Consider the following 15,716-nt stretch of genomic DNA (forward strand, 5'->3'; position numbering starts at 1 on the left):
GGTTTACAATATTAGACAGCTCATATCCCTCACTTCCCTTCTTTACTCTCGTCGTCTCATGTCCTCTCAGTCATCGTATACATTTTCTTCATATATATAGTCTTTCTTCTCCTCTCTTGACCAAATTTGAAGGTGGGCCCCACATTAGAATCTTTGCACATGGGGCTGTTTGAGATGCAGGTGGACTCCACAAAAGGATTTGGGTCTAGGCTAAATGTGGACTGGTATTTGGGTCCAAATTTAGATTTTTCTTGGGTCATTTATCTTCTTGGGTTGGGAGAGCTTTTAGGGAATATTTTGGGTTTAGGTCCTAGGGTTGGAAATAGCCTAAAGAGACACAAGTGCAATATTTGTACCTTATAAGCATCATACTTTGGAATGTATGCAGTACAAAAGGCACAAAAATTTCGTGCTTTATATAGGTCATGAGACTTTAAAAAATAAAAGTATATATATATAACCATTAGGCACAAAAGTTGTCTATTTGTGCTCTCTATAGGCCACGAAAATTGTGCGTAAATTAATAAAGCAAAATCATTTTCTTCTTCTGTTCAAGTTGAGCACGAAACCATTGTGTTTTTTCTACATATGACACAAATATTACATATATATGTGTCCAATATGGTTCAGATGACATGACCCTCTTTTTTGTGGCTTTCGGATCGTGATTTTTTCCCAATTTTTTAGTAGTGTGGATAGGGAAATTTTTATGTGCTGCCAGAGAAATACTCTTGTTGCAGCATCAGGTCGTTTTATTGGTGTGTTTGGGCCTGCAGCCCTAGAAATGCCATCAAAGTTATCAAGCTAGCTACTACATGTCGTTTCAATCTCTTGTCATGACCATGTTTGGACTGGAATCAAGTTCGTTTTGTCATGACCATGTTGACAATGGAATTGTGAATGGTTATTGTTGAAGAAAAACGTGAATCTCTCAATATAATTTTATCACCATTATTTAAATAATGAGTTTTTAAATTGTTTTCTGAATTGAGTTTTTGAGGGTACTGAATTGGAGATCACCTAAATAATTGAAAAGCAGGACATATAAGAGAGAGGGAGAGATTATATATAGAGAGCAGGAAAATTATATACTAACTTGATAGATTGGTTTTGTACTGATATATTCTTCTGTATATGCATGCGTACTTATTGATGGCAACTTGAAGTGAAAACAGCCAGTGCTATTTTGTGCTACTTTCTCTCTTTTCCACCTCGGGCAATTTAAAAAGACAAAAAATAAAAAATAAAAAATACTGGACTTCAAGTTAGAACAAGCCCATGGACCGTGGCCAAGAATGCAGATCTATTCTAAGAAGATTGTAGATGAAAACTTAATTAATGAAAATACCGTAAAGCTTTTTACTTAAAGAAACAGGTTCTTTATCTGTCAATTGTTAATGTCGAGTGCAATAATAGTTGGAGTCATGATTTTTGGTAAAGTATTTATTTTTTACAATGAAATCGAGTTTTAATGTTATGTTTAGTGTTTTTTTTTTTTTTTGGGTCAACTTGTTATGTTTAGTGTTTAAGATTGGATTATGAGGTAAAATTGAGGACATTAGGGGGCTTTTTTGGCCATAATTCGGAAGGGGGAGAGGTTTGTACACACTGCCAATGCAAGCGCGATGCAGGTTCTTTCCTATCGCATCTGTAAATTTACTTTCCATGGCTCAAATGGAACTTACCAATTTCACAACCCAATTCCCATCTCTCTCTACAATCAATTACCCAATTCAAAAAAGGTGTTTTTGGTTGTGAAATTGATCTAAAACTCACTTTTCAATGCAATGTTCGTTTTCTGTTGTAGCTCCATGCATTTGGGACCTCCAATCTCAAAAGCTGGCAAGGTTTCCTAAGGCAGCTATGGTTACATACAACACAACCACCTTAGTCATGAACTCCCTCCCTCCAATCTCCAACTTCATAGTTTTGTCAATGTGGCTTTCCCTGACCGAGCTACAGAGATTGCTGTCTGAATTGCATTCCACTGGAGACATGTTTCTTGGCTAGAGTCTTTTGCTACCTGCGAAGTCTTTATGTGATTGGGAAGTTTTTATGTTTTGCATGTGAAGTCATCGGTTGTTCTATATTAGATGAAGAAATTTGTAAGTAATCACCATTGAGATACATTGTGTAAAGTAGTAAAACATCTAGTACTATTTGGTGTGTCTGGTCCTGGAGCCCCCATGTAATAAGAAAAAAAGAGCACATGTTATATGAATCTGTTTTCTGAAATCTTGAATACTCGATCGCATTAGGATTGGACTTGGAAATCAAGTTCATTCCATGCTTGTAAAAACTGCACCGGGTCGGTTAAACTGTTATGTGTTTTAGGGGAATGGACACATAGTTAACAATAGCATTTATTTTCTTACTTGTGGCAAGGTTTGAAGTTCCTTTCATATTAGTTGTCGATTGTTTCAGGTTTGAACAAGTTATGGTATTCCACCTATATGAAACTTAGCAGTATACTCAGTTTCTAATCTATTTTCTAGGCTTCTTCGTTCTATTGGAATCCAGAGTTCAAACATGATCAGATCTTCTTAGTAGCCACCACTGGACAATGGCAGCCTTCTTCGTAGATCTGCTGCCCTGCAAAGTGCAAAGTATTATGCATGTTTGTGATTCTGCTGCTCTTGGACTCTGTTAGATTTTAGAGAACAAAAGAGTGATTTTATTTATTCAACAATAGATGGGTACAAGGCTTTATAGAGGACTAGGCTTATTGGCCTTCAACAACTAGAAACTGTTTGCTAGGCTTGTTGGCCTTTTCACTCTTTGCTGGCTATTTGGCCTTTTCTCTCTCTCTCGGCTTTGTACAAGAGACTACATCTATTTATACACTTAAGCTGCGGCCTTTGTCCAAGTCAATTCGGTGGACTTGGCTTCTTCTCCTAGTCACTACTTTTATTACAAGATTTTTATTAGGACTTTTCTAGAGTTTATAATAATCATCTCTTAAAGTTTGACTTTGTCAAAGTTAGTGAACTTTCTTGAGTTTTTTTTTTATAAACATTTTTCTATATTCTTCAAGTGTGTATTAAATTTAACACTCCTCCTTAATGCACACTTGGAGCTATATTGCTAGATATTCTGATTTTGTTGATGCCATATTCTTTGCTGTTGCTGATAATTGAGCTACAGTCTCTGTCTTCCGGTCATTGCCGCTGCTATTGATATGCCTATTTGCATTGTCTTTTTCTGATGGTGCTGGACGTGCATAGAACACATGCTCGTACTTATCATTTTCTTTTGTGTGGTTAGCTTGATAATTTTTCAAAAGTTTTCTATTCATCATCAAGCTATTATCCTAAGCCTCTCTTCTCCCTAGAACTAACAATGGTATCAGAGCTTGTTCCGATCAACCTTGGGCGTTGGTTCACTAGTCCCTCATCATGTCCACTACTAGCCAAAACTCTGACCCTCTTCCTATTTTCATGGGAGAAAACTATGACTTCTGGAATATTAAAATGAAGACCTATTTTATGTCTTAAGATTTATGGGACATAGTTGATAATGGTTTCAATAATCAAGAAAATCCAACCGTGGAACAGTTGAGGCAACTGAAGAAAAATCAACAAAAAGATGCAAAGGCCTTATATGCCCTGCAACAAGCCTTGCATTATACGATTTTTTCAAGAATCATGGGAGCCACAATTACAAGGGAAGCATGGAATACCTTAAAGGAGGAATTTCAAGGCAATGCCAAAGTATGTGCAGTTAAACTACAAACTTTGAGAAGAGAGTTTGAAAATATTAAAATGAAGGATTCTGAGACCACACAAGACTATTATGCTAAAATAAAAATAAAAATAAATCAATTGAGAGCCTATGGAGAAAATATTAATGATTCAAGAACTGTAGAAAAAATACTTATAAGTCTTCTTGATAAGTATGATCCTTTAGTTACTGCTATTGAACAGACAAAAGATTTAACTAGTCTGTCAGTGACAGAACTAATGGGCTCTCTTGAAGCTTATGAGAAAAGACTGAGTAGGCGAAATGAAAATTCAATTGAAAGTGCCTTTCAGTCAAAACTAAATCTAAGGTCTTAGAAAACTAAAAAAGTTAGGAAGAGCTGAAAAACTACACCTCTTGTATCCAACCAACTCTAAAGCCCTTGTACCCTTCTTATTTCTATCAATAAAATAAAATAATCTTGTTACTCTTTCAAAAGTTTTCTATTCATCATCAAGCTATTATCCTAAGCCTCTCTTCTCCCTAGAACTAACAGACTCCATTATAAAAGAAGAGGATGTGCTGTTTATTGATGATTACTTTGGGAAAAGAAGACGGAAAATGTGCTCTTTCTACCAAATAACAGGACAACCAAGAAGAGCTGGAAGCCTGGGATCAGGAACCAGGAACCAGGAAATGGCAGCATTTGGGTATTGCTCCTTCCAGCAGCCAGAGGGAGTCAACAAATTATGCACACACCACTCTATTGGCAAAGTAGGAGGTGAGACCATTTTAAATTAAGGATGTAGGCATAGGCAATCACGCATGTATATGTTAGTGTGAATCTGAATACACTTTCAAGGCAGAAAAAATTGTATTTAATGTTTAAAAGCTAAAATAAGGGGTCTAATTGCACTAAGTCTAAATCTTGGGAGGTGTCAAATCAACTGTATTTGGTATTGGTACACAGAACTGCCGGTGCTACTTCTTTCTTTCTTTATCACCAAGCACTTTAAAAAAGTTATACTTTATTTAGTTAAACTTACAAAGAAAATAGAAGGAAAGAAAGAGGACCAAGTGGTGGCACAGACACCATGGTAGCTGCCTCTTTTGCCTGATCCAAGAGGAGGCCTCACCTCTAAAATCTTAACATTCTTTTTCATTTTTTAAATATTCCATTTCATTGCAATAATGAGTTTCTAAATCATGTAGGTAACTGCTTCTGTAAAATTGATCTCATACTTAGCCAGCACATGCACATCTGGAAGTAAATATTTTTCTAAAGAAACAATAAAACCATTGGTATAAAGTGTTGTGTTAACTTGGGATATTTACCAAAACAAGTTTTTTGTAAAAGTCGTTATTAATTTGGTGGCCTATCCACTCACTGGATTTTCTTTCTTTAGGTGGCGGCCTCAGCTTTGTTTTCAAAGTTTCTCTAGGTTTCCACTGGATTCACGACATTGACAATCATAGTGGGTGTTGGATTTTCTTCACTAACGTCTTTTAACTGGGGCTGAGCGGCTGTGCCTATTCCACTCAGAGCATCTGGGAGTCAGCTTTTTGCTGTCATGGCTGAGGTTTCAAGTCTAACAGTGGCTGTCCCTTTACTTAATTATTTTTTCTTCTCATATTTGAATTTTTAAAATCCACAAAGGATGATGCAGGTTCTTCTCCTTATAAACTAGTTTGTCATGCCTCAAATATTGCAACTTACCAATTTCATAACCCAACTAAAAAATGGGGGTTTTGATTGTGAAATTGATCTTAATATACTCACTTTTCAATGCAGTGTTAATTTGCTGTTGGAGCTCCATGCATTTTGGACAGGAAGAGAAGGATAGGTTGGCACTAATAGCCTTCAAAGCTCAAATAAAGGAGGATCCTCATTTGGCCTTGAGCTCCTGGAATGAATCCATTCACTTTTGCATCTGGTACGGTGTCACATGCAGTCGACGACACCAACAAAGAGTCACAAAGCTAGACCTACAATCTCAAAATCTTGCAGGGTTCTTATCACCAAACATAGGAAATTTAAGTTTCCTAAGGGAACTAAAGCTACAAAACAACAGCTTTAGCCATGAAATCCCTCCACAGATTGGGCATTTGCATAGATTACAGGTATTACGTCTAGACAATAACTCATTTACTGGGTCTATTCCAAACAACATATCATATGGCTTCAAACCTTATCTTTATGGATTTGGCTTACAACATGCTCGTGGGAAAAATTCCTCCACAAATTGGCTCCTTATCAAAGCTTCAAATACTTGTTGTACAATTTAACAATTTAACAGGGGAGATCCCTCCTTCCTTGGGAAACCTTTCGTCTCTAGAGGTACTTGCTACAGCTTATAATAACTTGGTGGGAATCATCCCTACTTCTCTTGGTCAATTAAAAAAACTAACATTGTTGTCACTGGGCTTAAATAAGTTATTTGGTACCTTCCCTTCCTCCATCTATAACCTCTCTGCCCTTTTTACTTTGTCCATAATACAAAACCAAATTCAGGGGACTCTTCCTTCAGACTTAGGTAAAACTCTTCCTAACCTCCAAGTCTTTAACATTGCCAATAATCAATTTACCGGATTCATTCCCCTCTTCAAAGGGTAGATATTGCCATTGGTGTTGCTTGTGCACTGGATTATCTTCATAATCATTGTGGAACACCCAGAGTTCATTGTGATCTCAAACCAAGCAATGTTCTTTTGAACAACGAGTTGGTTGGACACGTTTCTGACTTTGGACTAGCAAGATTTGTGCCAGAAATGACTAGTAATTCTTAATCAAATCAAACAAATTCCATTGGAATAAGAGGTTCCTTTGGTTATGTTGCTCCAGGTAAACATCCTTTCTTCTTTTTTAGTCTTACATAACCTAAACAGAGCTTTTCGATTTCCATTTATATTGATAATTTGTGATGCTTTTATCGTAGAGTATGGTATGGGAAGTGAGGTTTCAACCTATGGGGATGTGTACAGCTTTGGCATTCTCTTGTTGGAGATGTTTACAGGGAAGAGAACCACTGACGAAATGTTTAGAGGCGGTTTGAACCTTCGTAATTTCGTGCAAATGTCAATCCCTGAGCGAGTTACATAGGTTGCAGATTCAGTATTCCTTCGAGTAGGCAATGATAACGCTAGCACCAGCAATCTTCCCAATCAATACAGCGCAAGAGCTCAAAAGATCTCGGAGTTCTTCAGTTTGATATTTATAATTGGAGTAGAGTGTTCTGCTGAATCCCCAAGAGACTGAAAATATATCAGTGAAGTTGAATCTGAATTGCATTCCATTAAGGAAATACTTCTTAGATAGGAACTTTTGCTAGTCTTAAGTAATAATGGCTTTGTCTGCTAACTATATATATGTTCAATTTACACATAAAGTGTGATGTTATATCTGAATTGCGTTCAAGTAAAGGCTTTGTATACTTCTTTTTTGTTCCTTTTTCTGTTTCATATTTTATTTCCCTTCTTGAAACTTATTAATTCTAGAAATGAACTCAAAATATTCTCAGTACTGTGTCCGTTTTATGAAAATTATGATTAGCCAAACTGCATTCCTATAAGTGACTTTTTGCTCTTTTCATTCCCTGATGGGGTTTTAAATTGTTTTCTGATTAGAGATCGCCTAAAATTAGTAAGTGATATGAAAATCAGGGAGATAGAGAGAAAATTACTCATATTGGTTCTATACTGATACATTGTTCTGTATTTGTTGCACCATTCTTGCAGTCGTACCAGTTAGGAAATCAGCTGAAGTTGACGTGCTCAAGCGACGGGAGAGACGGTACTTACTCATCGTCAAATGCTGACCCGTCCCGGGGGAAATGGTACTTATTTATGGCAGTTGACATACATGTACACATGCAAGGGATTGATGACATACATGATTCATTTCTTTTCTGTATAGGACATTCTTGTGTACCAAAAAGAATTCAGATGAGCATGAACCAATCTTGATCTGAAACTCCGATTTTCAATTAAAAAACAAAAAAACTTCTTCAATTATGGCCTTTCTTCTTCTAGATCTGATCTGAGTCTGACTGTCAATCGGTTGACGTGCGAGGTACTGGAAAAAAAAAAAAATCATATTATCATAATTCCGTAATTGTTATATTTCTTAAATAATAATAAAAGTCAACTATTGTGAGCTACTAACTAGGTACCGTTGCTCTTTTTTTTTTCTTTTTTTTTCGGTCAACTCTAATTTCGTTCAAACTGAGAATTAAAAACAGTGTAATAATTTCTGCAATAATATAAAAGTTTTGTTTTCATGTGTCTTGTTGAAATCTTTCTTCGAATTCACTCTCCTGTCAATAAGCATGGAATCTATATTACAATATAATACATAAAAATGTAAAGTCAAAGCCAATTGCCAAATGCCAGCTTTATTTGATATTTTATCTAACCTTACATCACAACCAATTAATTAATAGTAATTTTATTTTCAAGAACAAGAAAATAAAGTTGTCCACATTCCTTTGCCAAGTTGCCATGCATATAAATCAGTTTGTCATGCTTGAACTCAAACTCAACGTACCAATTCTCCCATACACTAACCCATCTCTCTCTCTCTCTCTCTCTCCACAGACCACAACCCATCCCCTTCATCATAATGGGGATTTTGGTTGTGAGATTTACCTTAACAAGCTTATGCATTTTTAATGCAATAATACTTGTTTGTTGTGTCAGCTCCAATGACACGGACATGCATGCATTGCTGGCCTTCAAAGCTCAAATAAAGGAGGATCCTTACGGGGCCATGAGCTCTTGGAATGAATCCACGAACTTTTGCATCTGGCATGGAGTTACTTGCAGCCGAAGGCATCACCAAAGGGTCACAATGCTGGATCTACCGAGCCAAAATTTGGTGGGTTCCTTGTCTCCCCACGTAGGAAATCTGAGCTTCCTGAGGATCCTAAACCTCGACAACAACAGCTTGAGCCATGAAATCCCTCCAGGAATTGGGCATTTGCATCGATTGCAGGTATTGCGTCTACACAACAACTCATTTAGTGGCCCTATACCATCCAACATATCACATTGCTTCAACCTTGAGTATGTGAATCTTGGCTATAACAAGCTGGTGGGTAACATTCCTTCAGAAATTGGCTCCTTTCCAAAGCTTTACATCCTTGTTTTTCAACACAATAATTTAACGGGAGAGATCCCTCCTTCCTTAGGGAACCTTTCATCTCTCGAGGTATTTGCTGCTTCTGATAATAATTTTACGGGAAGCATTCCTAGTTCCCTTGGCCAATTGAAAAAATTAACATTTTTGACATTGGGCGTAAATTACTTGTCTGGTACTTTCCCTCCCTCACTATGCAACATCTCTAGTCTCCAGACTTTAATGATGCAGTTCAACCAAATTGAAGGGAGTGTTCCTTCATACTGTGGCAAATACCTTCCCAATCTTGAAGCTTTTAGCATTGCCGAAAACCAATTTACTGGATCCATTCCTCTCTCAATATCCAATGCCACGAGTTTGTGGATGTTTCAATTTGGCTACAACAAGCTAACTGGACAGGTACCGGATTTACGGAAGCTTCATAACCTCAAAGATTTCAACATTCAAGGTAATCGTCTTGGAAGCGGCAGAGATGGTGATCTGAGTTTTCTCTCAGACTTGACAAATGCCAGAGAGCTAAGAAAGTTGGTTATGACCAACAACAATTTTGGAGGGTCTTTGCCCACATCAATATCCAATCTCTCAACCAAGCTTGAATTTTTCTTGGTTCAAAAGAACCGAATAGATGGAAGCATCCCAGCAGGCTTAGGGAATCTGATCAGCATGGAAGCTTTAGCGATGTACGAAAATAGCCTCACAGGTAACATCCCCACTGACATTGGGAAGCTTGCAAATCTTGTGGAATTTGATATATCTATGAACAAATTATCAGGAAGCATTCCGTCCTCTCTAGGAGATTTAACCAAGTTAAGCAGACTCTACTTGGAAGGAAATTATCTTCAGGGCTTCATCCCTTCAAGCCTAGGGGAATGCCATGGGCTGCAACTATTGGATCTTTCTTACAACAACCTTAATGGCACAATTCCTGAAAAGGTTTTTGGCCTCCGCTCCTTATCAATTTATTTGGATTTGTCTAATAACTACTTTACAGGTTCCCTTCCCACGGAGGTAGGGAATTTGGGGACTCTAAGTAGATTGGACATTTCTGGTAACAGGTTATCTGGAGAACTTCCAAATAGCCTTGGTAGTTGTGTGAGTTTAGGAGTCCTACACTTGCAAGGCAACTTCTTCAATGGGTCCATTCCATCGTCTATGACTTCGTTGAGAGGTATTCAAGATCTAGACCTTTCTCGCAATAATTTGTCAGGTGAAATTCCAAAATTCTTAGAAGACTTTTTCTCGCTGAAAAATCTGAACCTGTCATTCAATGGCTTTTGGGGGTCGGTACCAATTGGTGGTGTTTTCGGAAATGCAAGTGCAACTTCAATTGTTGGCAACACTAGGCTCTGCGGCGGTATTGGTAAACTCCAGCTGCCTAAATGCAAGTCCAAGAGAGGAGGATCATCTCGTAGCTTGAAATTAATAATTCCTTTAGTTTCTGGACTTGCTCTTCTAGGCATAGCTATGGTGCTATCCTATTTCTTTCTTTGTTCGTCAAGAAAGAAAACGAAAGAAATTTCGTTGACCACTTTGGCGAAATCTATTTTGCAAGTGTCATATAATACTCTCTCGAAAGCTACTGACGGGTTCTCCTCAACTAATTTGATTGGTAGGGGTAGCTTTGGGTCTGTATATAAAGGGGTTCTTGCGTATGATGATATAGCTGATCAACTTGTTGCCGTGAAAGTGTTTAACCTGTCACGCCGTGGAGCATTTAAAAGTTTCATAGCCGAATGTGAGTCATTGAGAAATATCAGGCATCGAAATCTCGTGAAGATTATAACCGCTTGCTCAAGTGTTGATTTTCATGGTAATGATTTTAAGGCACTGGTTTATCAGTTCATGGACAATGGGAGTTTAGAGGAGTGGTTGCATCCAACTACTGGAGAAGAGGTAAGAGATCATGCACCCAAGAATTTGAATCTTCTTCAGAGGCTAGACATCGTTATTCATGTTGCATGTGCATTGGATTATCTCCATAATCATTGCGAAACGCCAATAGTTCATTGTGATCTCAAGCCAAGCAATGTTCTTTTGGACAACGAGTTGATTGGACATGTTTCTGACTTTGGACTAGCAAGAATTCTCTCACAAATATCCAACAATGATATTTCAGAAAATCAGATAAGTTCCATTGGAATAAGAGGAACGGTTGGTTACGCTGCTCCAGGTTAATATCTCCATCCCATCCTAAGTTCTTCATTAATTATTTCATTTACAAATGTTGTGACATTAATTAATATTTCATGATGTTTGAGCTGCAGAGTATGGCATGGGAAGCGAGGTGTCAATAAATGGAGATGTATATAGCTTCGGCATTCTCGTTTTAGAGATGTTTACAGGGAAGAGACCAACGGACAACATGTTTAGTGGAGACTTGAACCTTCATAATTTCGTGAAGATGAGCTTCCCGGACCGAGTTGGAGAGATTGCAGAGTCATCATTTTTTCAAGAAGGCACTAACGAGACTCCCGATCAATATAGGGTGAGAGTCCAAAAATTCGAAGTGTGCTTGAGTTCGATATTCAGAATTGGAATTGAGTGTTCTGCCGAATCCCCAACAGATCGCCTCAAGAATATTAGTGATGTTGTGTTTGATATGTATTTTGTTAGGAACATTCTTATGGGCTAGGAACTATTTTGATCTTTTTGGGCCTGCGAGGCCCCGTGATTTTTGTTTGTAATTGAACTCTTTCGGTATAAAAATAAATAAAATGAATAAATAAACTCATTACACAATTATTTCTTCTAAATCTGACTCGACTGTTCATCAACTGACGTGTGAGGTAATGTAAAAAGGGTCATGCTAAGGAGACCAACTTTAGATTCCAACTTGTGTACCATCTTTCTAATAGAGGTGGAGCCCACCAATACAATGGGTCTCACGCTCTATTAGAGAGATGGTACACAAGTTGGTATCTAAAGTTGGTCTCCCTAGCATTTTCCATGTAAAAAAGTCATATTATCATTCGAGCATATGATTGTCATATTCCATGTTTTGTTTCACATGTCTTGTTGAAAGATTTCTTCGCTCTCCTGAAAAATAATGAAATAAAACAGTCGTTGGAAATAAAGAAACTCTCTGAGAACAAGAAAATAATGTTATTCAGATTCCTTCGTCACGTCATGCATATAATGATATAAATTAGTTCGTCATGCTTGAACTTAGAGCACTTTTACCCATTTGCCATGACAAATGACAAGTGAAGGCAAGTGTTGTTACTATAGTTATGTGAATAGTAACAGCCCTTGCAAAAGGTTTGTGGTGTTTCCACTTATTGCCGTGACAACCACTATTCACATGAGATGTGATGAGATGAATTTATATAGAATTTTGGTGTGAGAAGTGAAGACTATGACTAAGTGTTTATTTAAAAAAATTCTTAAATTTTTAGTATTTTTTCAGATTTTTTTAGTATTTTTTCGTTGCTGACATCAGCAAAAGCTAGCAACACCCAAACTATTCTTGCCTTTAGGCTAGCCCGATTTGCAGGGATCCACAAGCTGCCATGGCTGTAAAAGCTCGCTGGAACGTCAAATGGGGGTTTGTTCGGTTTACCGGTTTTTATGCCCACCCCTACGTAGTTTGGTTTCGAATTATGCGAAGGCCGGAAGCCGATTTTGTAAACTGCATGAAATTATCTTGTGCATAATGCTGGTTGGTTATATTAAATGCATTTTATGCAGGTTGAAATTTTGGGAAATGTTATATTTACAGGGGAGACTCTGCCAAAATTTTGGTAGGAAATCTCGGTCTTTAGTAAATGGGATAAATAAATCAAGCATATATTTTAACTAGTCTTATTGATCTGCCCTAGACAATTTCTTGTTATTGTTTCTCATTATGCTTAATTGGAGTGTTTACCTTGTATTCTCACATTAGGGGTATTATTTAATCTTTGCAGTCTATAGTTCAATAAAAATCTGTCACAAATGTTGAGGTGAAAATCATTTAGAAAAATTAATACATAGTGTTAAAAAAAAAAAAACTTTAATAGTAAGCTTATGGTAAATGACCTATTTTTGTTTTGGGCTAGGTGAATGAGTTTTAAATTTTGTTTTGTTAAAGGTCAATAAGTAAGGCATGTACCATAGGCATGTTTAATATGATATTTATATTTATGTTTTTACCTGCCATGTACCAAGTTTATAGCAATAGAATCAACACCCCTTGATTTGATTCTATTAAATCTCAAGTGTTTTGGCTTAATTCTCTTATACGTATTTAATAAATTGTCACAATTGTTTTCAGTTTATTTTCAATTGATTCAATAAATTGAGCTTATACTTTTATCCATCAAATTAATAGAATGGTTGATGTATCTAAATTGTTGTTTGTCATGTTTGCTTTTTTAACTTAATTCTATCATAATAATTAAAGCTTGTCATTTTTCAACTTTATGTCAACATAGTTAAAACCTCTGCAAAGGAGGAGAAAGAACATCAGCCAACTGCACAACAAAGCCAGCAAGAGCTAGATCCCCTTGCAAGAAACATTAAAGAGGAAAAATCCCCGTCTACCACCCAATAACATATAGATAAACACATGTACAAGCTTCATATCTCTCATGCCAAAAACAGGGGTTGTAAATGATTGATTAACAGCAGAAGAGGGGCACATCAATAGGGGATGGTGGCAAATGATGCTTATTGTTTTTTGTTATTTTTTTAAGTTCTAGAAAATCCTGGTTTAATTTGTATTAATCAATTGAGTATCGAAGTTTATTTTTATTTCTATGGAAATGTGGGATTATATGTTGAAATTTGTTGTGCTGGAAATTTGGATGAGTTTGAATGTTTGATGTGCTGGAAATTTGGATTATTTTGATGAAAATTTTGATGTTTGTTAGCAACAAGTTCTGTTTCTGGATTATTTGATGAAATATTGATATGTTTGTTTAGCATGTTTAGTTAATTTGTAAGCATGTTCTATTTTATGCCTAAATTGGCCTAACCGAACCTATATATATATATATATATATATATTATATTCTTATTGTTTGTGTTTCCATTTTACATGCTATTTTTTTGTTTATTTTAGTATAGACTTAAACAGAAGGGCACATACACGTAAACACAATTGAACGAGGTTCGAGAAGAATTGGCAAGTCATGTCCTAGAGTGGCTTTTTGTTTGAACTAAGCATTCTCCTTTCATTTTACATGTCTTTTTTTTTTTTGGCTAGTATTTTGCTTATAGATAAGTACGGATCATATGTGGGGTAGGAAAAATTGTGATTTATAGAATATATATTTCAAGTATGGATATGTTTAAATTTATATATGTTTGTTGATGTACAATGGGCAACAGAACATGATTTGGATTGATATTTTAAGAGAGTAACCAAGTGAAGTGTGATATCTATATTGTTTATAACAACCTCAATTTTGCACAAACAACTAAAGTTAAAATTTTAAAACAATAACACTTATAAGACAACTGATGCCTATAACTAGAAGTAGTATCAGCACTATTGTTTTCTGTGATGTTGTAAGTCAGAAAAAGAATCAGTATAGTAGAGAATTCTGATGCTATAAACCATATTTAGAATCATAACTATTAAAATTACCGATGTCGTTGCAGGTTTAGGCATCAGGTTCAATGTGTTTTTGGCACACAAAAGGCACTTTTAGCATTGGTGTTTAGGACATAACTAATGTCATAAATATATAAGGGCAACGGAGAATATATGATGTCTATTAATAGGCATCAGTGAGTAATACCACGGTAAATAGAGTGCTTTGGTAACGGATATTAATTTTATTACAATTTTAGTCCATAGTTTAAGTAGGATATATCTTGAGATTTAGAATGAAATGAAATGAATTAGAATGGTAATTTTAATAATTTTTTCGTGGGAATGTTTTTAGCCTTATGAGAGTGATGTCAATGCTACTACGTCGTTTTGTTGGTGTGTTTTGGGCCTGCAGGCCGCATCCCTAGAAATGCGATTAAAGCTATCAAACAACTACATCTCGTCTCTTATCTTCAATAATCTGAGACACTTGACCCCATTAGGCTGTTGTTGGATAGGTCTAAATATGCTGTCTAGTGACGCCCATTTCCCAAGCCCATGGCCCATTATAAAGCAAGATGATTCATTATTTACAAAGGGCCCGATACAAAGATAATTGCATGCTCACATCACACGAGCTAACCCAATGTGCCACTATAGTAGTTATTGCCTATTTCATAATTGATTTTCTCTCAACTATCTTTTTACCAAAGCAAATAAAATTGAAATCCTAAACCTAAAGCATTCATTGGGAAAATCACATGGTTTTTTTAATATAAAAAGGTGATAAAATTTTATTAGATTAATAAGAATAAAGAGTACAAAGGACACATACTATAAAGGAAATCATCCCAATAACAATATGGCAACCTTGAATAAAACTTCCCTAGCGACTTGGGCTAGCCAAAAAGTTGAAATGATTTAGAGAGAATCACACTAGAACATAACTTTTCTAAAACCCCTTTCAACCACCATAATTTTCCTAAATATAGTCCTGAGACATTAAAGACAAAAACTAGCTGTTAACCGGCATTACTCTCTTAGGGCTCGTTTGGTATATTGGATTGTACTTACTAATTTTAGTTGGATAGTATTAATTTGTTCCGGAGAGTATTGACTGTTTATCCATAATATTATAAGGCGTTTGGTTCTACTCCGATAAATAGTCTGACTAAGTTATATTATGTTTGGTACTCCGTCGGATAATAGTGGATTGAACTCCATAAATAAAAAAGAAAAAGTCACTTAGTTTAATTTAATCGAGGTGTATTGACATCCTATACCTGCTACGTACAATGCTTGATTTACCCAAAGAAATAAAAATGAAACCACAGTGTGATTCTATATCATCAACTGGATCTTCAATGCCATTCCATCATCAAGGATGTA

At 36.2% G+C, this 15,716-nt stretch overlaps 1 protein-coding gene and 1 pseudogene across 1 annotated transcript; both read left to right on the top strand.

The window, feature by feature from the left end:
* Window positions 6,274-7,019, top strand: LOC109949497 (annotated as a pseudogene).
* LOC18774808 (probable LRR receptor-like serine/threonine-protein kinase At3g47570) lies at window positions 8,390-11,444 on the top strand. The gene is made up of 2 exons (XM_007207927.2): window positions 8,390-10,982; window positions 11,077-11,444. Exons 1-2 carry the CDS (start codon window positions 8,390-8,392, stop codon window positions 11,442-11,444), a joined length of 2,961 nt encoding a protein of 986 aa, XP_007207989.2.

The sequence above is a fragment of the Prunus persica genome, chromosome G6 (assembly GCF_000346465.2).
Source record: "Prunus persica cultivar Lovell chromosome G6, Prunus_persica_NCBIv2, whole genome shotgun sequence".
Classification (NCBI taxonomy): Eukaryota; Viridiplantae; Streptophyta; class Magnoliopsida; order Rosales; family Rosaceae; genus Prunus; species Prunus persica.

Excerpts from the sequence above, each read along its gene's own strand:
- LOC18774808 (XM_007207927.2), top strand. The coding sequence starts at position 8,390 with ATGCATGCATTGCTGGCCTTCAAAGCTCAAATAAAGGAGGATCCTTAC. Across the intron at positions 10,983-11,076 it reads GGTTGGTTACGCTGCTCCAG|AGTATGGCATGGGAAGCGAG; the intron begins GTTAATATCTCC and ends TTTGAGCTGCAG.